This window comes from Salvelinus fontinalis, chromosome 35, assembly GCF_029448725.1.
Source record: "Salvelinus fontinalis isolate EN_2023a chromosome 35, ASM2944872v1, whole genome shotgun sequence".
NCBI classification, from domain to species: Eukaryota; Metazoa; Chordata; class Actinopteri; order Salmoniformes; family Salmonidae; genus Salvelinus; species Salvelinus fontinalis.
The window spans coordinates 38,203,084-38,227,696 of NC_074699.1; the positions used below are offsets into that span (position 1 = coordinate 38,203,084).

General features: G+C 45.0%; 1 protein-coding gene across 1 annotated transcript in view; it reads right to left on the reverse strand.

The window, feature by feature from the left end:
• Positions 1–45: 45 nt before the first annotated feature.
• Positions 46–24,613, reverse strand: part of LOC129834944 (ATP-binding cassette sub-family C member 12-like) — a 40,183-nt gene continuing 15,615 nt past the window's right edge. The window contains exons 6-12 of the mRNA XM_055900313.1: positions 23,860–24,033; positions 17,471–17,618; positions 10,797–10,945; positions 2,321–2,428; positions 1,714–1,962; positions 402–473; positions 46–193 (exon numbers count right to left, since the gene is read on the reverse strand). Of these exons, the coding sequence (XP_055756288.1) occupies positions 65–193; positions 402–473; positions 1,714–1,962; positions 2,321–2,428; positions 10,797–10,945; positions 17,471–17,618; positions 23,860–24,033 (1,029 nt within the window). The 3' untranslated portion in view covers positions 46–64. The remainder of the gene's footprint in view (positions 194–401; positions 474–1,713; positions 1,963–2,320; positions 2,429–10,796; positions 10,946–17,470; positions 17,619–23,859; positions 24,034–24,613) is intronic.

Consider the following 24,613-nt stretch of genomic DNA (forward strand, 5'->3'; position numbering starts at 1 on the left):
AAAACAGGTGAACAGACCATAGTAACATTACCTGGCAGGTAAAGGTGAACAGACCACAGTAACATTACCTGGCCTGGTTGAAGGGTTCCCCCATCAAGATATTGTCTCGGACCGTACCGTGGAAGATCCAGGCCTGCTGGGAAACGTAGGCAAACGCTCCGTCTGCTGTGACGGAACCATGCTGCAGGTGCATCTGAAGTGGGGAACACATCACACATCATTTCATGCAACACAAAACATCACTTAATACCGTTTTTGGAAGAATCTTCGTGATGAAACAATTCATTGTACGATATCTGCAAATGTTGAGTCGTAGTGATGCATTTATTCTATGTTGCATGTATTGTTTGTATATTTGAACATTTAACTGATAAAATGGTAACAAACACTTTCAAGCAAACCTGTTCTAAGATGCTCGATATCAGCGATGTTTTCCCGCTTCCCACGTTGCCACAGATACCAAGCAGGTTTCCCTAAAAAAGTCAAACAGTCATCAGTAATCAATCACATAACTCTGACCCGTTTACCCCATCTAACTCTGACCCCTGCCTACCCCACCGAACTCTGACCCCTGCTAATCCCATCTAACTCTGACCCCTGCTAATCCCACCTAACTCTGACCCCTGCTAATCCCATCTAACTCTGACCCCTGCTAATCCCATCTAACTCTGACCCCTGCTAATCCCACCTAACTCTGACCCCTGCTAATCCCATCTAACTCTGACCCCTGCTAATCCCACCTAACTCTGACCCCTGCTAATCCCATCTAACTCTGACCCCTGCTAATCCCATCTAACTCTGACCCCTGCTTACCTCCATCTAACTCTGACCCCTGCTAATCCCACTGAACTCTGACCCCTGCTAATCCCACCTAACTCTGACCCCTGCTAATCCCACTGAACTCTGACCCCTGCTAATCCCATCTAACTCTGACCCCTGCTAATCCCACTGAACTCTGACCCCTGCTAATCCCAACCAAACTCTGACCCCTGCTTACCCCATCTAACCCAATCAAAAGCCCTATCTAACCCAGACCCCACCCACCCCATCTAACCCAATCAAAAGCCCTATCTAACCCAGACCCCACCCACCCCATCTAACCCAATCAAAAGCCCTATCTAACCCAGACCCCACCCACCCCATCTAACCCAATCAAAAGCCCTATCAAACCCAGACCCCACCCACCTTATCTAACCCAATCAAAAGCCCTATCTAACCCAGACCCCACCCTATCTAACCCAGACCCCACCCACCCCATCTAACCCAATCAAAAGCCCTATCTAACCCAGACCCCACCCACCCCATCTAACCCAATCAAAAGCCCTATCTAACCCAGACCCCACCCACCCCATCTAACCCAATCAAAAGCCCTATCTAACCCAGACCCCACCCACCCCATCTAACCCAATCAAAAGCCCTATCTAACCCAGACCCCACCCACCCCATCTAACCCAATCAAAAGCCCTATCTAACCCAGACCCCACCCACCCCATCTAACCCAATCAAAAGCCCTATCTAACCCAGACCCCACCCACCCCATCTAACCCAATCAAAAGCCCTATCTAGCCCAGACCCCACCCACCCCATCTAACCCAATCAAAAGCCCTATCTAGCCCAGACCCCACCCACCCCATCTAACCCAATCAAAAGCCCTATCTAGCCCAGACCCCACCCACCCCATCTAACCCAATCAAAAGCCCTAGCAGCACCTACCTTAGGCAGGTTAAAGGAGATGTTTCTCAGGGTGGGCTTGGCCTGGGTCTTGCCCGGTGTGTGAGTCCCGTTCTGGCCCTGTGGTTCCACCTTCCCTCCCTTCAGAGAGGCTGTGGTGCCTGGTGCCGTAGCGGTTGTCTGTCCTTCAGGCCCGGCCCAGGTGAATGTGGCCTTCTCCATGACCAGGGCCGAGGAGGACCCGTGTCTCTGGACCAGGTACGAGTCTGGGTTCTGGGTCATAAGCAGTTTCTACACACACACACACACACACACAGAGTGGACATGCACACACACACACACACGCACACACACACACATACACAACCCCACACACACACACAAGCAGGCACACATACACGCAGGCACAAACACACACACACACAACCCCCCCCCCCCACACACACACACAAGCAGGCACACATACACGCAGGCACAAACACACACACACATTCACCCCCACCCACACACACACACACACACACAGTAAACACACAGAGCTTATGGTCATGCCACAAAGAGACTGATAACAGAAACGTTATGACACGTGCTTCATGATATACAGGAAGAGGTTGATGATTGACAATGTTTTAAAGGAGAGGAGTCTCACCTTTAGCCGGGCTAGCGACACTTGTCCCTCAGCTATGGCTTTGACAGAGAACGGCAACAAACCCAGGGAGAACCGCATGGAGTTAAAGATGGCGATTATGGTAAAAGCCTGGTAACAACAAGATGGCGATTATGGTAACATCCTGGTAAAAACAAGATGGTAAAGATGGTAACATCCTGGTAAAAACAAGATGGCGAGGATGGTAACATCCTGGTAAAAACAAGATGGCAATAATGGTAACATCCTGGTAAAAACAAGATGGCAAGGATGGTAACAGCCTGGTAAAAACAAGATGGCGATGATGGTAACATCCTGGTAAAAACAAGATGGCAAGGATGGTAACATCCTGGTAAAAACAAGATGGCGATGATGGTAACATCCTGGTAAAAACAAGATGGCAAGGATGGTAACAGCCTGGTAAAAACAAGATGGCGATGATGGTAACATCCTGGTAAAAACAAGATGGCAAGGATGGTAACAGCCTGGTAAAAACAAGATGGCTAGGATGGTAACAGCCTGGTAAAAACAAGATGGCGATGATGGTAACATCCTGGTAAAAACAAGATGGCAAGGATGGTAACAGCCTGGTAAAAACAAGATGGCGATGATGGTAACATCCTGGTAAAAACAAGATGGCAAGGATGGTAACAGCCTGGTAAAAACAAGATGGCGATGATGGTAACATCCTGGTAAAAACAAGATGGCAAGGATGGTAACAGCCTGGTAAAAACAAGATGGCTAGGATGGTAACAGCCTGGTAAAAACAAGATGGCTAGGATGGTAACAACCTGGTAAAAACAAGATGGCTAGGATGGTAACAGCCTGGTAAAAACAAGATGGCTAGGATGGTAACAGCCTGGTAAAAACAAGATGGCGATGATGGTAACATCCTGGTAAAAACAAGATGGCAAGGATGGTAACATCCTGGTAAAAACAAGATGGCGATGATGGTAACATCCTGGTAAAAACAAGATGGCAAGGATGGTAACATCCTGGTAAAAACAAGATGGCGATGATGGTAACATCCTGGTAAAAACAAGATGGCGATGATGGTAACATCCTGGTAAAAACAAGATGGCGATGATGGTAACATCCTGGTAAAAACAAGATGGCAAGGATGGTAACAGCCTGGTAAAAACAAGATGGCGATGATGGTAACATCCTGGTAAAAACAAGATGGCAAGGATGGTAACAGCTTGGTAAAAACAAGATGGCAATAATGGTAACATCCTGGTAAAAACAAGATGGCGAGGATGGTAACAGCTTGGTAAAAACAAGATGGCGAGGATGGTAACAGCCTGGTAAAAACAAGATGGCGAGGATGGTAACAGCCTGGTAAAAACAAGATGGCGAGGATGGTAACAGCCTGGTAAAAACAAGATGGCTAGGATGGTAACAGCCTGGTAAAAACAAGATGGCTAGGATGGTAACAACCTGGTAAAAACAAGATGGCGATGATGGTAACATCCTGGTAAAAACAAGATGGCGAGGATGGTAACAGCCTGGTAAAAACAAGATGGCGATGATTGTAACAGCCTGGTAAAAACAAGATGGCGATGATGGTAACATCCTGGTAAAAACAAGATGGCTAGGATGGTAACAGCCTGGTAAAAACAAGATGGCGATGATGGTAACATCCTGGTAAAAACAAGATGGCGAGGATGGTAACAGCCTGGTAAAAACAAGATGGCGATGATTGTAACAGCCTGGTAAAAACAAGATGGCGATGATGGTAACATCCTGGTAAAAACAAGATGGCTAGGATGGTAACAGCCTGGTAAAAACAAGATGGCTAGGATGGTAACAGCCTGGTAAAAACAAGATGGCGAGGATGGTAACAGCCTGGTAAAAACAAGATGGCAAGGATGGTAACAGCCTGGTAAAAACAAGATGGCTAGGATGGTAACACCCTGGTAAAAACAAGATGGCTAGGATGGTAACAACCTGGTAAAAACAAGATGGCTAGGATGGTAACAACCTGGTAAAAACAAGATGGCTAGGATGGTAACAGCCTGGTAAAAACAAGATGGCGAGGATGGTAACAGCCTGGTAAAAACAAGATGGCGAGGATGGTAACAGCCTGGTAAAAACAAGATGGCTAGGATGGTAACAACCTGGTAAAAACAAGATGGCTAGGATGGTAACAGCCTGGTAAAAACAAGATGGCGAGGATGGTAACAGCCTGGTAAAAACAAGATGGCTAGGATGGTAACAGCCTGGTAAAAACAAGATGGCTAGGATGGTAACAGCCTGGTAAAAACAAGATGGCGAGGATGGTAACAGCCTGGTAAAAACAAGATGGCGAGGATGGTAACAGCCTGGTAAAAACAAGATGGCGATGATTGTAACAGCCTGGTAAAAACAAGATGGCGAGGATGGTAACAGCCTGGTAAAAACAAGATGGCGATGATGGTAACAGCCTGGTAAAAACAAGATGGCGAGGATGGTAACAGCCTGGTAAAAACAAGATGGCGATTATGGTAAAAGCCTGGTAAAAACAAGATGGCTAGGATGGTAACAGCCTGGTAAAAACAAGATGGCTAGGATGGTAACAACCTGGTAAAAACAAGATGGCTAGGATGGTAACAGCCTGGTAAAAACAAGATGGCGAGGATGGTAACAGCCTGGTAAAAACAAGATGGCTAGGATGGTAACAACCTGGTAAAAACAAGATGGCTAGGATGGTAACAACCTGGTAAAAACAAGATGGCGAGGATGGTAACAGCCTGGTAAAAACAAGATGGCGAGGATGGTAACAGCCTGGTAAAAACAAGATGGCGATGATGGTAACATCCTGGTAAAAACAAGATGGCAAGGATGGTAACAGCCTGGTAAAAACAAGATGGCGAGGATGGTAACAACCTGGTAAAAACAAGATGGCGATGATGGTAACATCCTGGTAAAAACAAGATGGCGATGATTGTAACAGCCTGGTAAAAACAAGATGGCGATGATGGTAACAGCCTGGTAAAAACAAGATGGCGATGATGGTAACATCCTGGTAAAAACAAGATGGCGATGATGGTAACAGCCTGGTAAAAACAAGATGGCGATGATGGTAACATCCTGGTAAAAACAAGATCGCTAGGATGGTAACAGCCTGGTAAAAACAAGATGGCGAGGATGGTAACAGCCTGGTAAAAACAAGATGGCGATGATTGTAACAGCCTGGTAAAAACAAGATGGCGAGGATGGTAACAGCCTGGTAAAAACAAGATGGCGATTATGGTAAAAGCCTGGTAAAAACAAGATGGCTAGGATGGTAACAGCCTGGTAAAAACAAGATGGCTAGGATGGTAACAGCCTGGTAAAAACAAGATGGCGATGATGGTAACAGCCTGGTAAAAACAAGATGGCGATGATTGTAACAGCCTGGTAAAAACAAGATGGCGAGGATGGTAACAGCCTGGTAAAAACAAGATGGCGATGATTGTAACAGCCTGGTAAAAACAAGATGGCGAGGATGGTAACAGCCTGGTAAAAACAAGATGGCGATTATGGTAAAAGCCTGGTAAAAACAAGATGGCTAGGATGGTAACAGCCTGGTAAAAACAAGATGGCTAGGATGGTAACAACCTGGTAAAAACAAGATGGCTAGGATGGTAACAGCCTGGTAAAAACAAGATGGCGAGGATGGTAACAGCCTGGTAAAAACAAGATGGCGAGGATGGTAACAGCCTGGTAAAAACAAGATGGCGATGATTGTAACAGCCTGGTAAAAACAAGATGGCGAGGATGGTAACAGCCTGGTAAAAACAAGATGGCGATTATGGTAAAAGCCTGGTAAAAACAAGATGGCTAGGATGGTAACAGCCTGGTAAAAACAAGATGGCGATTATGGTAAAAGCCTGGTAAAAACAAGATGGCTAGGATGGTAACAGCCTGGTAAAAACAAGATGGCTAGGATGGTAACAGCCTGGTAAAAACAAGATGGCTAGGATGGTAACAACCTGGTAAAAACAAGATCGCTAGGATGGTAACAGCCTGGTAAAAACAAGATGGCGAGGATGGTAACAACCTGGTAAAAACAAGATGGCGATGATGGTAACAGCCTGGTAAAAACAAGATGGCGAGGATGGTAACAACCTGGTAAAAACAAGATGGCGATGATGGTAACAGCCTGGTAAAAACAAGATGGCTAGAATGGTAACAGCCTGGTAAAAACACAGTAAGAGACATGACTTTACAGTACAGTACACACTACAGGATGGTTAGCCATCTGAGCTAAAGGCCTTTCATTAGGTACTACTGTATTCATAGCTGACTATGTTAGCCCTCTGAGCTAAAGGTCTTTCATTAGGTACTACTGTATTCATAGCTGACTATGTTAGCCCTCTGAGCTAAAGGTCTTTCATTAGGTACTACTGTATTCATATCTGACTATGTTAGCCCTCTGAGCTAAAGGTCTTTCATTAGGTACTACTCATAGCTGACTATGTTAGCCCTCTGAGCTAAAGGTCTTTCATTAGGTACTACTGTAGTCATAGCTGACTATGTTAGCCTGCTGAGCTAAAGGTCTTTCATTAGGTAATACTGTATTCATAGCTGACTATGTTAGCCCTCTGAGCTAAAGGTCTTTCATTAGGTACTACTGTATTCATAGCTGACTATGTTAGCCCTCTGAGCTAAAGGTCTTTCATTAGGTACTACTGTATTCATAGCTGACTATGTTAGCCCTCTGAGCTAAAGGCCTTTCATTAGGTACTACTGTAGTCATAGCTGACTATGTTAGCCCTCTGAGCTAAAGGTCTTTCATTAGGTACTACTGTACTCATAGCTGACTATCTTAGCCCTCTGAGCTAAAGGCCTTTCATTAGGTAATACTGTATTCATAGCTGACTATGTTAGCCCTCTGAGCTAAAGGTCTTTCATTAGGTACTACTCATAGCTGACTATGTTAGCCCTCTGAGCTAAAGGTCTTTCATTAGGTAATACTGTATTCATAGCTGACTATGTTAGCCTGCTGAGCTAAAGGTCTTTCATTAGGTACTACTGTAGTCATAGCTGACTATGTTAGCCATCTGAGCTAAAGGCCTTTCATTAGGTACTACTGTAGTCATAGCTGACTATGTTAGCCCTCTGAGCTAAAGGTCTTTCATTAGGTACTACTGTACTCATAGCTGACTATGTTAGCCATCTGAGCTAAAGGTCTTTCATTAGGTACTACTGTATTCATAGCTGACTATGTTAGCCTGCTGAGCTAAAGGTCTTTCATTAGGTACTACTGTAGTCATAGCTGACTATGTTAGCCCTCTGAGCTAAAGGTCTTTCATTAGGTACTACTGTACTCATAGCTGACTATGTTAGCCCTCTGAGCTAAAGGTCTTTCATTAGGTAATACTCATAGCTGACTATGTTAGCCCTCTGAGCTAAAGGTCTTTCATTAGGTACTACTGTACTCATAGCTGACTATGTTAGCCCTCTGAGCTAAAGGTCTTTCATTAGGTACTACTGTATTCATAGCTGACTATGTTAGCCCTCTGAGCTAAAGGTCTTTCATTAGGTACTACTGTATTCATAGCTGACTATGTTAGCCCTCTGAGCTAAAGGTCTATCATTAGGTACTACTGTATTCATAGCTGACTATGTTAGCCCTCTGAGCTAAAGGTCTTTCATTAGGTAATACTGTATTCATATCTGACTATGTTAGCCCTCTGAGCTAAAGGTCTTTCATTAGGTAATACTCATAGCTGACTATGTTAGCCCTCTGAGCTAAAGGTCTTTCATTAGGTACTACTCATAGCTGACTATGTTAGCCCTCTGAGCTAAAGGTCTTTCATTAGGTACTACTCATAGCTGACTATGTTAGCCCTCTGAGCTAAAGGTCTTTCATTAGGTACTACTCATAGCTGACTGTGTTAGCCCTCTGAGCTAAAGGACTTTCATTAGGTACTACTCATAGTCGACTATGTTAGCCTGCTGAGCTAAAGGCCTTTCATTAGGTACTACTGTACTCATAGCTGACTATGTTAGCCTGCTGAGCTAAAGGTCTTTCATTAGGTAATACTGTAGTCATAGCTGACTATGTTAGCCCTCTGAGCTAAAGGTCTTTCATTAGGTACTACTGTAGTCATAGCTGACTATGTTAGCCCTCTGAGCTAAAGGCCTTTCATTAGGTACTACTGTACTCATAGCTGACTATGTTAGCCTGCTGAGCTAAAGGTCTTTCATTAGGTACTACTGTATTCATAGCTGACTATGTTAGCCCTCTGAGCTAAAGGTCTTTCATTAGGTACTACTGTAGTCATAGCTGACTATGTTAGCCCTCTGAGCTAAAGGTCTTTCATTAGGTACTACTCATATCTGACTATGTTAGCCTGCTGAGCTAAAGGTCTTTCATTAGGTACTACTGTATTCATAGCTGACTATGTTAGCCATCTGAGCTAAAGGTCTTTCATTAGGTACTACTGTATTCATAGCTGACTATGTTAGCCCTCTGAGCTAAAGGCCTTTCATTAGGTAATACTGTATTCATAGCTGACTATGTTAGCCTGCTGAGCTAAAGGTCTTTCATTAGGTACTACTGTATTCATATCTGACTATGTTAGCCCTCTGAGCTAAAGGTCTTTCATTAGGTACTATTCATAGCTGACTATGTTAGCCCTCTGAGCTAAAGGTCTTTCATTAGGTAATACTGTATTCATAGCTGACTATGTTAGCCCTCTGAGCTAAAGGTCTTTCATTAGGTACTACTGTATTCATAGCTGACTATGTTAGCCCTCTGAGCTAAAGGCCTTTCATTAGGTAATACTGTATTCATAGCTGACTATGTTAGCCTGCTGAGCTAAAGGTCTTTCATTAGGTACTACTGTATTCATATCTGACTATGTTAGCCCTCTGAGCTAAAGGTCTTTCATTAGGTAATACTGTATTCATAGCTGACTATGTTAGCCTGCTGAGCTAAAGGTCTTTCATTAGGTACTACTGTAGTCATAGCTGACTATGTTAGCCCTCTGAGCTAAAGGTCTTTCATTAGATACTACTGTACTCATAGCGGACTATGTTAGCCCTCTGAGCTAAAGGTCTTTCATTAGGTACTACTCATAGCGGACTATGTTAGCCCTCTGAGCTAAAGGTCTTTCATTAGGTAATACTGTACTCATAGCTGACTATGTTAGCCCTCTGAGCTAAAGGTCTTTCATTAGGTACTACTCATAGCTGACTATGTTAGCCCTCTGAGCTAAAGGCCTTTCATTAGGTACTACTGTATTCATAGCTGACTATGTTAGCCCTCTGAGCTAAAGGCCTTTCATTAGGTAATACTGTATTCATATCTGACTATGTTAGCCCTCTGAGCTAAAGGTCTTTCATTAGGTACTACTCATAGCGGACTATGTTAGCCTGCTGAGCTAAAGGTCTTTCATTAGGTACTACTGTATTCATAGCTGACTATGTTAGCCTGCTGAGCTAAAGACTATAGACATATCTACTCAGTATGACTAGACTCGGTATTAGGACTAGGTATTAGGACTAGGTATTAGGACTAGGTATTAGGACTAGGTATTAGGACTAGGTATTAGGACTAGGTATTAGGACTAGGTATTAGGTCTAGGTATTAGGACTAGGTATTAGGACTAGGTATTAGGACTAGGTATTAGGTCTAGGTATTAGGACTAGGTATTAGGTCTAGGTATTAGGTCTAGGTATTAGGTCTAGGTATTAGGTCTAGGTATTAGGTCTAGGTATTAGGTCTAGGTATTAGGACTAGGTATTAGGACTAGGTATTAGGACTAGGTATATGGACTAGGTATGTGGACTAGGTATTAGGTATTAGGACTAGATATTAGGTCCAGGTATATGGACTAGGTATATGGACTAGGTATTAGGACTAGGTATTAGGACTAGGTATTAGGACTAGGTATTAGGACTAGGTATTAGGACTAGGTATTAAGTCTAGGTATTAGGTCTAGGTATATGGACTAGGTATTAGGACTAGGTATATGGACTAGGTATTAGGTCTAGGTATAAGGACTAGGTATTAGGACTAGGTATTAGGACTAGGTATTAGGACTAGGTATTAGGACTAGGTATTAGGACTAGGTATTAAGTCTAGGTATTAGGTCTAGGTATATGGACTAGGTATTAGGACTAGGTATATGGACTAGGTATTAGGTCTAGGTATAAGGACTAGGTATTAGGACTAGGTATTAGGACTAGGTATTAGGACTAGGTATTAGGTCTAGGTATTAGGACTAGGTATTAGGTCTAGATATTAGGACTAGGTATTAGGACTAGGTATTAGGACTAGATATTAGGACTAGGTATTAGGACTAGGTATTAGGACTAGGTATTAGGACTAGGTATTAGGACTAGGTATAAGGACTAGGTATTAGGACTAGGTATTAGGACTAGGTATTAGGACTAGGTATTAGGACTAGGTATTAGGTCTAGGTATTAGGACTAGGTATTAGGACTAGGTATTAGGACTAGGTATTAGGACTAGGTATTAGGACTAGGTATTAGGTATACTACTCACTTCCGAGGTGCCGAGGGGCAGGCCCAGCAGGGTGTGGACCACGAAGGTGAGGATGGTTGCCAGGGTGGGGATGATGGTTGTGATGGAGGAGTTGATACTCTGGGTGTAGCCAGCCATCTCCAGCAGCTGCTTCTCCTTCTTCCTGATGTCTGATGGGGGGGAAACACACGACGGCAGATATGGCACGTGCCCTATATTTACATTTACATTTAAGTATGGCTCCCTATTCCCTTTAAATGGCACTATATCCAAACACACTGTATCTGTATACACTGTACACAACGCTCTAATGAAAGATTTCTACCAAACGTTCTCGTCACGATCGTCGTCAGGGTGGAAATGACCGGATCAAGTTGCAGCGTGGTGAGCGGACATTTCTTCTTATTATGAATGTCGCCAAGAAAAAACAGGAAACAACAAAAAAACGAACGTGAAGCTGACTAGGGCTACACAGGCCACTAACACAGACAACTACCCACAACTAAGGTGGCAAAACAGGCCGCCTAAGTATGATTCCCAATCAGAGACAACGATAGACAGAGGGTGTCATCGGCAGGGAAAAGGGTTGGATCAAAACCAATACAACACAACAGAGTGAAACCCTCTGTATTTTCAACTATTGTGGTGGCAGCATCATGTTATGGGTATGCTTGTCATCGGCAGGGACTGGGGAGTTTGTCAGGATCAAAATAAATATGAAAAGGAGCAAAGCCCAGGTAAAAAGAGAGGAAACCCACCTCGGTCTTCTGAAAACTTGACCTTGAGATAGGGTTGTATTTACACACATTTCTACGCAAGGTTTTCTATAGTCACTGTACATGATATAACAGACAACCGATGAATTAACTACATGTTCCCAATTATAACAGATACACCAGATACACCAGATACACCAGATATACCAGATATACCAGATATACCAGATATACCAGATACCAGATATACCAGATATACCAGATATACCAGATATACCAGATACCAGATATACCAGATATACCAGATACCAGATGCATCCGGTTTGGAGCGAGCGGTCGCATTTGCATTCGCTCTGCAGGTAGTATAACTTTTCATTTCATTTTCATTACATTTCATTACATTTCATTATAGTAAAACGGTTAAATTTGTCTAACCTTAGCAATTTCTTCTTAGCTAGCTACTTAGCCGTCTGTGTATAAAAGATAATTGCGTAATTATCGTATTCCGTCGTCTATCGTAGTCCACACTTATCTGCCCAGCAGCTAGCAAACGTCCACCGAATAGTAGTATAAACTTTTCATTACATTTCATTATAGTACAACGGTCTGATTTTCATTTTCACTACAGTACAACGGTTTGATTTGTTTGATCTTAGCTAGCTACATAGCCGTCTTTGCATCAAACATAATTGTGTAGTTATTGAGGTTCGCCAGCCAGCTATTTTCGCCCTAACGTAACGCAACGTAGCAAACACTGCTAGCTAGCCAGCTTGCCACCGAATAGCAGCATTGTAGAAACGAGTGCATTACAACGGAACGACTTGATCAGTGTAGTGTTGGCTGACTACACAGTTGTCTTTGCTATCTTTGATTTGTATTTGTTCGATCTTAGCTAGCTACTTAGCTGGCTCCATAGCCGTCTTTGTATCGGTGATACTTGTGTAGTTATCAAGGTTCGCTGTGGTTCGCTAGCCAGGTATTCTCGCCCTAACGTAACGTAGTCAACCCTGCTAACTAGCCAGCTAGCCACCGATTAGCAGCACGGTAGAAACGATTACATTACAACGGAACGACTTGACTTGTGTAGTGTTAGCTAGCTACATAGTTTTCTTTGCTATCTTTTTATCTAAGAAAATTGTGTAGCTTTGAGTAATTATCGGTTAGCTAGCCAGCTATTTTTCGCCTGCCGCGCTGCCGTCCTCCTACCTAGCCAACACTGCTAGCTAGCCAACTTCTACCGAATAGCAGCACTGTAGAAACTTACACTACAACGGGACGACTTGATTAGCGTAGTGTTAGCTAGTTGTCTTTGCTGTCCTTGTATCCATGATAATTGTGTAGTTTAGAGAAATTTAGTGAAATTGTCGAGGTTACCTAGCCAGCTTCACTTTCAACAACGTAGCCACTGCTAGCCAGGCTACTTCACCAGCCAGCAGTACTATATCATTTTAGTCAATAAGATCTTGTATTTTATTTTTATTTTTTTGCAACGTAAGCTTAACTTTCTGAACATTCGAGACGTGTAGCCCACTTGTCATTCTAATCTCCATTGCATTAGCGTAGCCTCTTCTGTAGCCTGTCAACCATGTGTCTGTCTATCCCTGTTCTCTCCTCTCTGCACAGACCATACAAACGCTTCACACCGCGTGGCCGCGCCCACCCTAACCTGGTGGTCCCAGCCCGCACGACCCACGTGGAGTTCCAGGTCTCCGGTGGCCTCTGGAACTGCCGATCTGCGGCCAACAAGGCAGAGCTCATCTCAGCCTATGCGTCCCTCCAGTCCCTCGACTTCCTGGCACTGACGGAAACATGGCTCACCACAGATAACACTGCTACTCCTACTGCTCTCTCTTCGTCTGCCCATGTGTTCTCGCACACCCCGAGACCTTCTGGTCAGCGGGGTGGTGGCACCGGGATCCTCATCTCTCCCAAGTGGTCATTCTCTCTTTCTCCCCTTACCCATCTGTCTATCGCCTCCTTTGAATTCCATGCTGTCACAGTTACCAGCCCTTTCAAGCTTAACATCCTTATCATTTATCGCCCTCCAGGTTCCCTTGGAGAGTTCATCAATGAGCTTGATGCCTTGATAAGCTCCTTTCCTGAGGACGGCTCACCTCTCACAGTTCTGGGTGACTTTAACCTCCCCATGTCTACCTTTGACTCATTCCTCTCTGCCTCCTTCTTCCCACTCCTCTCCTCTTTTGACCTCACCCTCTCACCTTCCCCCCCTACTCACAAGGCTGGCAATACGCTTGACCTCATCTTTACTAGATGCTGGTCTTCCACTAACCTCATTGCAACTCCCCTCCAAGTCTCCGACCACTACCTTGTATCCTTTTCCCTCTCGCTCTCATCCAACACTTCCCACACTGCCCCTACTCGGATGGTATCGCGCCGTCCCAACCTCCGCTCTCTCTCCCCCGCTACTCTCTCCTCTTCCATCCTATCATCTCTTCCCTCTGCCCAAACCTTCTCCAACCTATCTCCTGATTCTGCCTCCTCAACCCTCCTCTCCTCCCTCTCTGCATCCTTTGACTCTCTATGTCCCCTATCCTCCAGGCCGGCTCGGTCCTCCCCTCCCGCTCCGTGGCTCGACGACTCATTGCGAGCTCACAGAACAGGGCTCCGGGCAGCCGAGCGGAAATGGAGGAAAACTCGCCTCCCTGCGGACCTGGCATCCTTTCACTCCCTCCTCTCTACATTTTCCTCTTCTGTCTCTGCTGCTAAAGCCACTTTCTACCACTCTAAATTCCAAGCATCTGCCTCTAACCCTAGGAAGCTCTTTGCCACCTTCTCCTCCCTCCTGAATCCTCCTCCCCCTCCCCCCCCCCTCCTCCCTCTCTGCAGACGACTTCGTCAACCATTTTGAAAAGAAGGTCGACGACATCCGATCCTCGTTTGCTAAGTCAAACGACACCGCTGGTTCTGCTCACACTGCCCAACCCTGTGCTTTGACCTCTTTCTCCCCTCTCTCTCCAGATGAAATCTCGCGTCTTGTGACGGCCGGCCGCCCAACAACCTGCCCGCTTGACCCTATCCCCTCCTCTCTCCTCCAGACCATTTCCGGAGACCTTCTACCTTACCTCACCTCGCTCATCAACTCATCCTTGACCGCTGGCTACGTCCCTTCCGTCTTCAAGAGAGCGAGAGTTGCACCCCTTCTGAAAAAACCTACACTCGATCCCTCCGATGTCAACAACTACAGACCAGTATCCCTTCTTTCTTTTCTCTCCAAAACTCTTGAACGTGCCGTCCTTGGCCAGCTCTCCTGCTATCTCTCTCAGAATGACCTTCTTGATCCAAATCAGTCAGGTTTCAAGACTAGTCACTCAACTGAGACTGCTCTTCTCTGTATCACGGAGGCGCTCCGCACTGCTAAAGCTAACTCTCTCTCCTCTGCTCTCATCCTTCTAGACCTATCGGCTGCCTTCGATACTGTGAACCATCAGATCCTCCTCTCCACCCTCTCCGAGTTGGGCATCTCCGGCGCGGCCCACGCTTGGATTGCGTCCTACCTGACAGGTCGCTCCTACCAGGTGGCGTGGCGAGAATCTGTCTCCTCACCACGCGCTCTCACCACTGGTGTCCCCCAGGGCTCTGTTCTAGGCCCTCTCCTATTCTCGCTATACACCAAGTCACTTGGCTCTGTCATAACCTCACATGGTCTCTCCTATCATTGCTATGCAGACGACACACAATTAATCTTCTCCTTTCCCCCTTCTGATGACCAGGTGGCGAATCGCATCTCTGCATGTCTGGCAGACATATCAGTGTGGATGACGGATCACCACCTCAAGCTGAACCTCGGCAAGACGGAGCTGCTCTTCCTCCCGGGGAAGGACTGTCCGTTCCATGATCTCGCCATCACGGTTGACAACTCCATTGTGTCCTCCTCCCAGAGCGCTAAGAACCTTGGCGTGATCCTGGACAACACCCTGTCGTTCTCCACCAACATCAAGGCGGTGGCCCGTTCCTGTAGGTTCATGCTCTACAACATCCGCAGAGTACGACCCTGCCTCACACAGGAAGCGGCGCAGGTCCTAATCCAGGCACTTGTCATCTCCCGTCTGGATTACTGCAACTCGCTGTTGGCTGGGCTCCCTGCCTGTGCCATTAAACCCCTACAACTCATCCAGAACGCCGCAGCCCGGCTGGTGTTCAACCTTCCCAAGTTCTCTCACGTCACCCCGCTCCTCCGCTCTCTCCACTGGCTTCCAGTTGAAGCTCGCATCCGCTACAAGACCATGGTGCTTGCCTACGGAGCTGTGAGGGGAACGGCACCTCAGTACCTTCAGGCTCTGATCAGGCCCTACACCCAAACAAGGGCACTGCGTTCATCCACCTCTGGCCTGCTCGCCTCCCTACCACTGAGGAAGTACAGTTCCCGCTCAGCCCAGTCAAAACTGTTCGCTGCTCTGGCACCCCAATGGTGGAACAAACTCCCTCACGACGCCAGGACAGCGGAGTCAATCACCACCTTCCGGAGACACCTGAAACCCCACCTCTTCAAGGAATACCTAGGATAAAGCAATCCTTCTGCCCCCCCCCCCCCCCCCCCCCCCCCTTAAAAGATCTAGATGCACTATTGTAAAGTGGCTGTTCCACTGGATGTCATAAGGTGAATGCACCAATTTGTAAGTCGCTCTGGATAAGAGCGTCTGCTAAATGACTTAAATGTAAAATGTAAATATACCAGATACCATATATACCAGATATACCAGATATACCAGATACCAGATATACCAGATATACCAGATACCAGATATACCAGATAACAGATATACCAGATATACCAGATATACCAGATACCAGATATACCAGATATACCAGATATACCAGATATACCAGATACCAGATATACCAGATACCAGATATACCAGATATACCAGATATACCAGATATACCAGATATACCAGATAACAGATGAATTAACAACATTTTCCCAATTATAGTGAATGATGTTGTCTCCTGCTGGAGCAGGCTTCTATTTTAATGATCCAATACATTCAACTAATCAATTAAAAAATCAATGTCTCAATAAATACCATTTACTGTGTTATATTATCAATAAATCAATGTCTCAATAAATACCATTTACTATGTTATATTATCAATAAATCAATGTCTCAATAAATACCATTTACTGTGTTATATTATCAGTTCATCAATGTCTCAATAAATACCATTGACTGTGTTATATTATCAGTAAATCAATGTCTCAATAAATACCATTGACTGTGTTATATTATCAGTTCATCAATGTCTCAATAAATACCATTGACTGTGTTATATTATCAGTAAATCAATGTCTCAATAAATACCATTGACTGTGTTATATTATCAGTAAATCAATATCTCAATAAATACCATTGACTGTGTTATATTATCAGTAAATCAATGTCTCAATAAATACCATTGACTGTGTTATATTATCAGTAAATCAATGTCTCAATAAATACCATTGACTGTGTTATATTATCAGTAAATCAATATCTCAATAAATACCATTGACTGTGTTATATTATCAGTAAATCAATATCTCAATAAATACCATTGACTGTGTTATATTATCAGTAAATCAATATCTCAATAAATACCATTGACTGTGTTATATTATCAATAAATCAATGTCTCAATAAATACCATTTACTGTGTTATATTATCAGTTCATCAATGTCTCAATAAATACCATTGACTGTGTTATATTATCAGTAAATCAATATCTCAATAAATACCATTGACTGTGTTATATTATCAGTAAATCAATATCTCAATAAATACCATTGACTGTGTTATATTATCAGTAAATCAATATCTCAATAAATACCATTGACTGTGTTATATTATCAGTAAATCAATATCTCAATAAATACCATTTCCTCTGTTATATGATCAGTAAATGTCATTTGGCCAATAACACCTTCAGTATCCTGTTTAGACAGCTTCTTAACATCCTGTGGTGACCCTACTCTTCCTTACCGGTGATTTTCTTCTGGAAGGAGGTTTCCCAGGCGTACATCTTGATGAGTTTGATGCAGGTGAGAACCTCGTTCATGGTGCGGACACGAGTGTCTGTGACGCTCACCGCTTTCCTCCTGAACACTTGGATCAGTCTGGCCATGGCAAACTACAGACAACACAACATACTGATCAGTCTGGCCAAGGTAAACTACAGACAACACAACAACATACTGGTCAGTCTGGCCCATGGTAAACTACAGACAACACAACAACATACTGGTCAGTCTGGCCCATGGCAAACTACAGACAACACAACATACTGGTCAGTCTGGCCATGGCAAACTACAGACAACACAACAATATACTGGTCAGTCTGGCCCATGGTAAACTACAGACGGCACAACAACATACTGGTCAGTCTGGCCCATGGTAAACTACAGACAACACAACAACATACTAATCAGTCTGGCCATGGTAAACTACAGACGACACAACAACATACTGGTCAGTCTGGCCCATGGTAAACTACAGACGACACAACAACACACTGGTCAGTCTGGCCCATGGCAAACTACAGACAACACAACAACATACAGTTACTAGTCAGTCTGGCCATGGTAAACTACAGACAACACAACAACATACTAATCAGTCTGGCCATGGTAAACTACAGACGACACAACAACATACTGGTCAGTCTGGCCCATGGTAAACTACAGACGACACAACAACATACTGGTCAGTCTGGCCCATGGCAAACTACAGACAACACAACAACATACTGGTCAGTCTGGCCATGGCAAACTACAGACGACACAACAACATACTGTTACTAGTCAGTCTGGCCAAGGTAAACTACAGACAACACAACAACATACTGGTCAGTCTGGCCCATGGTAAACTACAGACAACACAACAACATACTGGTCAGTCTGGCCCATGGCAAACTACAGACAACACAACATACTGGTCAGTCTGGCCATGGCAAACTACAGACAACACAACAATATACTGGTCAGTCTGGCCCATGGTAAACTACAGACGACACAACAACATACTGGTCAGTCTGGCCCATGGTAAACTACAGACAACACAACAACATACTAATCAGTCTGGCCATGGTAAACTACAGACGACACAACAACATACTGGTCAGTCTGGCCCATGGTAAACTACAGACGACACAACAACACACTGGTCAGTCTGGCCCATGGCAAACTACAGACAACACAACAACATACAGTTACTAGTCAGTCTGGCCATGGTAAACTACAGACAACACAACAACATACTAATCAGTCTGGCCATGGTAAACTACAGACGACACAACAACATACTGGTCAGTCTGGCCCATGGTAAACTACAGACGACACAACAACATACTGGTCAGTCTGGCCCATGGCAAACTACAGACAACACAACAACATACTGGTCAGTCTGGCCATGGCAAACTACAGACGACACAACAACATACTGTTACTAGTCAGTCTGGCCAAGGTAAACTACAGACGACACAACAACATACTGGTCAGTCTGGCCCATGGTAAACTACAGACGACACAACAACATATTGGTCAGTCTGGCCCATGGCAAACTACAGACAACACAACAACATACTGGTCAGTCTGAACATTGGTAAACTACAGACAACACAACAACATACTGGTCAGTCTGGCCATGGCAAACTACAGACGACACAACAACATACTGTTACTAGTCAGTCTGGCCAAGGTAAACTACAGACGACACAACAACATACTGGTCAGTCTGGCCCATGGTAAACTACAGACAACACAACAACAGACCGGTCAGTCTGGCCCATGGTAAACTACAGACAACACAACAACATACTGGTCAGTCTGGCCCATGGTAAACTACAGACAGCACAACAACATACCGGTCAGTCTGGCCCATGGTAAACTACAGACAACACAACAACATAGTGGTCAGTCTGGCCATGGTAAACTACAGACGACACAACAACATACTGGTCAGTCTGGCCATGGCAAACTACAGACAACACAACAACATAGTGGTCAGTCTGGCCATGGTAAACTACAGACGACACAACAACATACTGGTCAGTCTGGCCAAGGTAAACTACAGACAACAAACAACATACTGGTCAGTCTGGCCCATGGTAAACTACAGACAACACAACAACATACTGGTCAGTCGGGCCAAGGTAAACTACAGACAACACAACAACATACTGGTCAGTCTGGCCCATGGTAAACTACAGACAACACAACAACATAGTGGTCAGTCTGGCCATGGTAAACTACAGACGACACAACAACATACTGGTCAGTCTGGCCAAGGTAAACTACAGACAACACAACAACATACTGGTCAGTCTGGCACATGGTAAACTACAGACAACACAACAACATACTGGTCAGTCGGGCCAAGGTAAACTACAGACAACACAACAACATACTGGTCAGTCTGGCCATGGCAAACTACAGACAACACAACAACATAAAGTTACTAATCAGTCTGGCCATGGTAAACTACAGACGACACAACAACATAGTGGTCAGTCTGGCCATGGCAAACTACAGACAACACAACAACATAGTGGTCAGTCTGGCCATGGCAAACTACAGACAACACAACAACATACAGTTACTAATCAGTCTGGCCATGGTAAACTACAGACAACACAACATACTGGTCAGTCTGGCCATGGCAAACTACAGACGACACAACAACATACTGGTCAGTCTGGCCCATGGCAAACTACAGACAACACAAAAACATACTGGTCAGTCTGGCCATTGGTAAACTACAGACAACACAACAACATACTGGTCAGTCTGGCCATGGCAAACTACAGATGACACAACAACATACTGTTACTAGTCAGTCTGGCCAAGGTAAACTACAGACGACACAACAACATACTGGTCAGTCTGGCCCATGGTAAACTACAGACAACACAACAACATAGTGGTCAGTCTGGCCATGGCAAACTACAGACGACACAACAACATACTGGTCAGTCTGGCCAAGGTAAACTACAGACAACACAACAACATACAGTTACTAGTCAGTCTGGCCATGGTAAACTACAGACAACACAACATACTGGTCAGTCTGGCCATGGCAAACTACACTCAACACAACAACATACTGGTCAGTCTGGCCATGGTAAACTACAGACAACACAACATACTGGTCAGTCTGGCCATGGCAAACTACAGACAACACAACAACATACAGTTACTAATCAGTCTGGCCATGGTAAACTACAGACAACACAACATACTGGTCAGTCTGGCCATGGCAAACTACAGACAACACAACAACATACAGTTACTAGTCAGTCTGGCCATGGTAAACGACAGACAACACAACAACATACTGGTCAGTCTGGCCCATGGTAAACTACAGACAACACAACATACTGGTCAGTCTGGCCCATGGCAAACTACAGACAACACAACATACTGGTCAGTCTGGCCATGGCAAACTACAGACAACACAACAACATACAGTTACTAATCAGTCTGGCCATGGTAAACTACAGACGACACAACAACATACTGGTCAGTCTGGCCCATGGTAAACTACAGACGACACAACAACATACTGGTCAGTCTGGCCCATGGCAAACTACAGACAACACAACAACATACTGGTCAGTCTGGCCATTGGTAAACTACAGACAACACAACAACATACTGGTCAGTCTGGCCCATGGAAAACTACAGACAACACAACAACATAGTGGTCAGTCTGGCCAAGGTAAACTACAGACGACACAACAACATACTGGTCAGTCTGGCCCATGGTAAACTACAGACAACACAACAACATAGTGGTCAGTCTGGCCATGGTAAACTACAGATGACACAAAAACATACTGGTCAGTCTGGCCAAGGTAAACTACAGACAACACAACAACATACTGGTCAGTCGGGCCAAGGTAAACTACAGACAACACAACAACATACTGGTCAGTCTGGCCATGGCAAACTACAGACAACACAACAACATACAGTTACTAATCAGTCTGGCCATGGTAAACTACAGACGACACAACAACATAGTGGTCAGTCTGGCCATGGCAAACTACAGACAACACAACAACATAGTGGTCAGTCTGGCCATGGCAAACTACAGACAACACAACAACATACAGTTACTAATCAGTCTGGCCATGGTAAACTACAGACAACACAACATACTGGTCAGTCTGGCCATGGCAAACTACAGACGACACAACAACATACTGGTCAGTCTGGCCCATGGCAAACTACAGACAACACAAAAACATACTGGTCAGTCTGGCCATTGGTAAACTACAGACAACACAACAACATACTGGTCAGTCTGGCCATGGCAAACTACAGATGACACAACAACATACTGTTACTAGTCAGTCTGGCCAAGGTAAACTACAGACGACACAACAACATACTGGTCAGTCTGGCCCATGGTAAACTACAGACAACACAACAACATAGTGGTCAGTCTGGCCATGGCAAACTACAGACGACACAACAACATACTGGTCAGTCTGGCCAAGGTAAACTACAGACAACACAACAACATACAGTTACTAGTCAGTCTGGCCATGGTAAACTACAGACAACACAACATACTGGTCAGTCTGGCCATGGCAAACTACACTCAACACAACAACATACTGGTCAGTCTGGCCATGGTAAACTACAGACAACACAACATACTGGTCAGTCTGGCCATGGCAAACTACAGACAACACAACAACATACAGTTACTAATCAGTCTGGCCATGGTAAACTACAGACAACACAACATACTGGTCAGTCTGGCCATGGCAAACTACAGACAACACAACAACATACAGTTACTAGTCAGTCTGGCCATGGTAAACTACAGACAACACAACAACATACTGGTCAGTCTGGCCCATGGTAAACTACAGACAACACAACATACTGGTCAGTCTGGCCCATGGCAAACTACAGACAACACAACATACTGGTCAGTCTGGCCATGGCAAACTACAGACAACACAACAACATACAGTTACTAATCAGTCTGGCCATGGTAAACTACAGACGACACAACAACATACTGGTCAGTCTGGCCCATGGTAAACTACAGACGACACAACAACATACTGGTCAGTCTGGCCCATGGCAAACTACAGACAACACAACAACATACTGGTCAGTCTGGCCATTGGTAAACTACAGACAACACAACAACATACTGGTCAGTCTGGCCCATGGTAAACTACAGACAACACAACAACATAGTGGTCAGTCTGGCCAAGGTAAACTACAGACGACACAACAACATACTGGTCAGTCTGGCCCATGGTAAACTACAGACAACACAACAACATAGTGGTCAGTCTGGCCATGGTAAACTACAGACGACACAAAAACATACTGGTCAGTCTGGCCAAGGTAAACTACAGACAACACAACAACATACTGGTCAGTCTGGCCCATGGTAAACTACAGACAACACAACAACATACTGGTCAGTCGGGCCAAGGTAAACTACAGACAACACAACAACATACTGGTCAGTCTGGCCCATGGTAAACTACAGACAACACAACAACATAGTGGTCAGTCTGGCCAAGGTAAACTACAGACAACACAACAACATACTGGTCAGTCTGGCCCATGGTAAACTACAGACAAAACAACAACATACTGGTAAGTCTGGCCCAAGGTAAACTACAGACAACACAACAACATAGTGGTCAGTCTGGCCATGGTAAACTACAGACAACACAACAACATAGTGGTCAGTCTGGCCATGGTAAACTACAGACGACACAACAACATACTGGTCAGTCTGGCCATGGTAAACTACAGACGACACAACAACATACTGGTCAGTCTGGCCATGGTAAACTACAGACGACACAACAACATACTGGTCAGTCTGGCCCATGGTAAACTACAGACAACACAACAACATACTGGTCAGTCTGGCCCATGGTAAACTACAGACGACACAACAACATAGTGGTCAGTCTGGCCCATGGTAAACTACAGACGACACAACAACATAGTGGTCAGTCTGGCCCATGGTAAACTACAGACGACACAACAACATAGTGGTCAGTCTGGCCCATGGTAAACTACAGACGACACAACAACATACTGGTCAGTCTCATAGACTCCTATGAGGGTTAGTACCTGTATGGGGATGAAGATGAGGTAGACAGAGACTCCTATGAGGGTTAGTACCTGTATGGGGATGAAGATGAGGTAGACAGAGACTCCTATGAGGGTTAGTACCTGTATGGGGATGAAGATGAGGTAGACAGAGACTCCTATGAGGGTTAGTACCTGTCTGGGGATGAAGATGAGGTAGACAGAGACTCCTATGAGGGTTAGTACCTGTATGGGGATGAAGATGAGGTAGACAGAGACTCCTATGAGGGTTAGTACCTGTATGGGGATGAAGATGAGGTAGACAGAGACTCCTATGAGGGCAGTGTATCCTAGGGTGTAGCAGGCGTAGATGATACAGACGGTCAGCAGCACGGGGATACACAGCAGGAAGGTACCAAACAGCACAGCCTCAAACATCCTGTAGCCATCACTGGTCAATACGTTGATCATCTGGAGGGAGGAGAGGGAGGGAGGGAGAGAGCGAGAGAGAGAGCGAGGGAGAGAGGGAGAGAGAGAGAGGAGAGAGAAAGAGAGCGAGGGGAGAGAGGAGAGGGAGAGAGAGAGAAGGGAGAGAGAAAGAGAGTGAGGGAGAGAGCGAGAGAGAGGAGAGAGAGAGAGCGAGAGAGAGAGAGAGAGGAGAGAGCGAAAGAGAGAGAGAGAGAGAGAAAGAGAGAGAGAGGGGAGAGAGGAGAGGGAGAGAGAGAGGGAGAGAGGAGAGGGAGAGAGAGAGAGGGGAGAGAGAGAGAGCGAGGGAGAGAGCGAGAGAGAGAGAGAGAAAGAGAGAGAGAAAGAGAGAGCGAGAGAGAGAGCGAGAGAGAGAGAGAGCGAGAGAGAGAGAGAGAGAGAGAGCGAGAGAGAGAGAGAGCGAGAGAGAGAGAGAGAGAGCGAGAGAGAGAGAGAGAGAGAGAGAGAGAGAGAGAGCGAGAGAGAGAAAGAGGGAGAGAGCGAGAGAGAGAGAACAGACGAGCAGGTGAGAAGATAAGCTCCCAGATACATTTGGATTTCTCGGCAAGGACATATACAGGATACT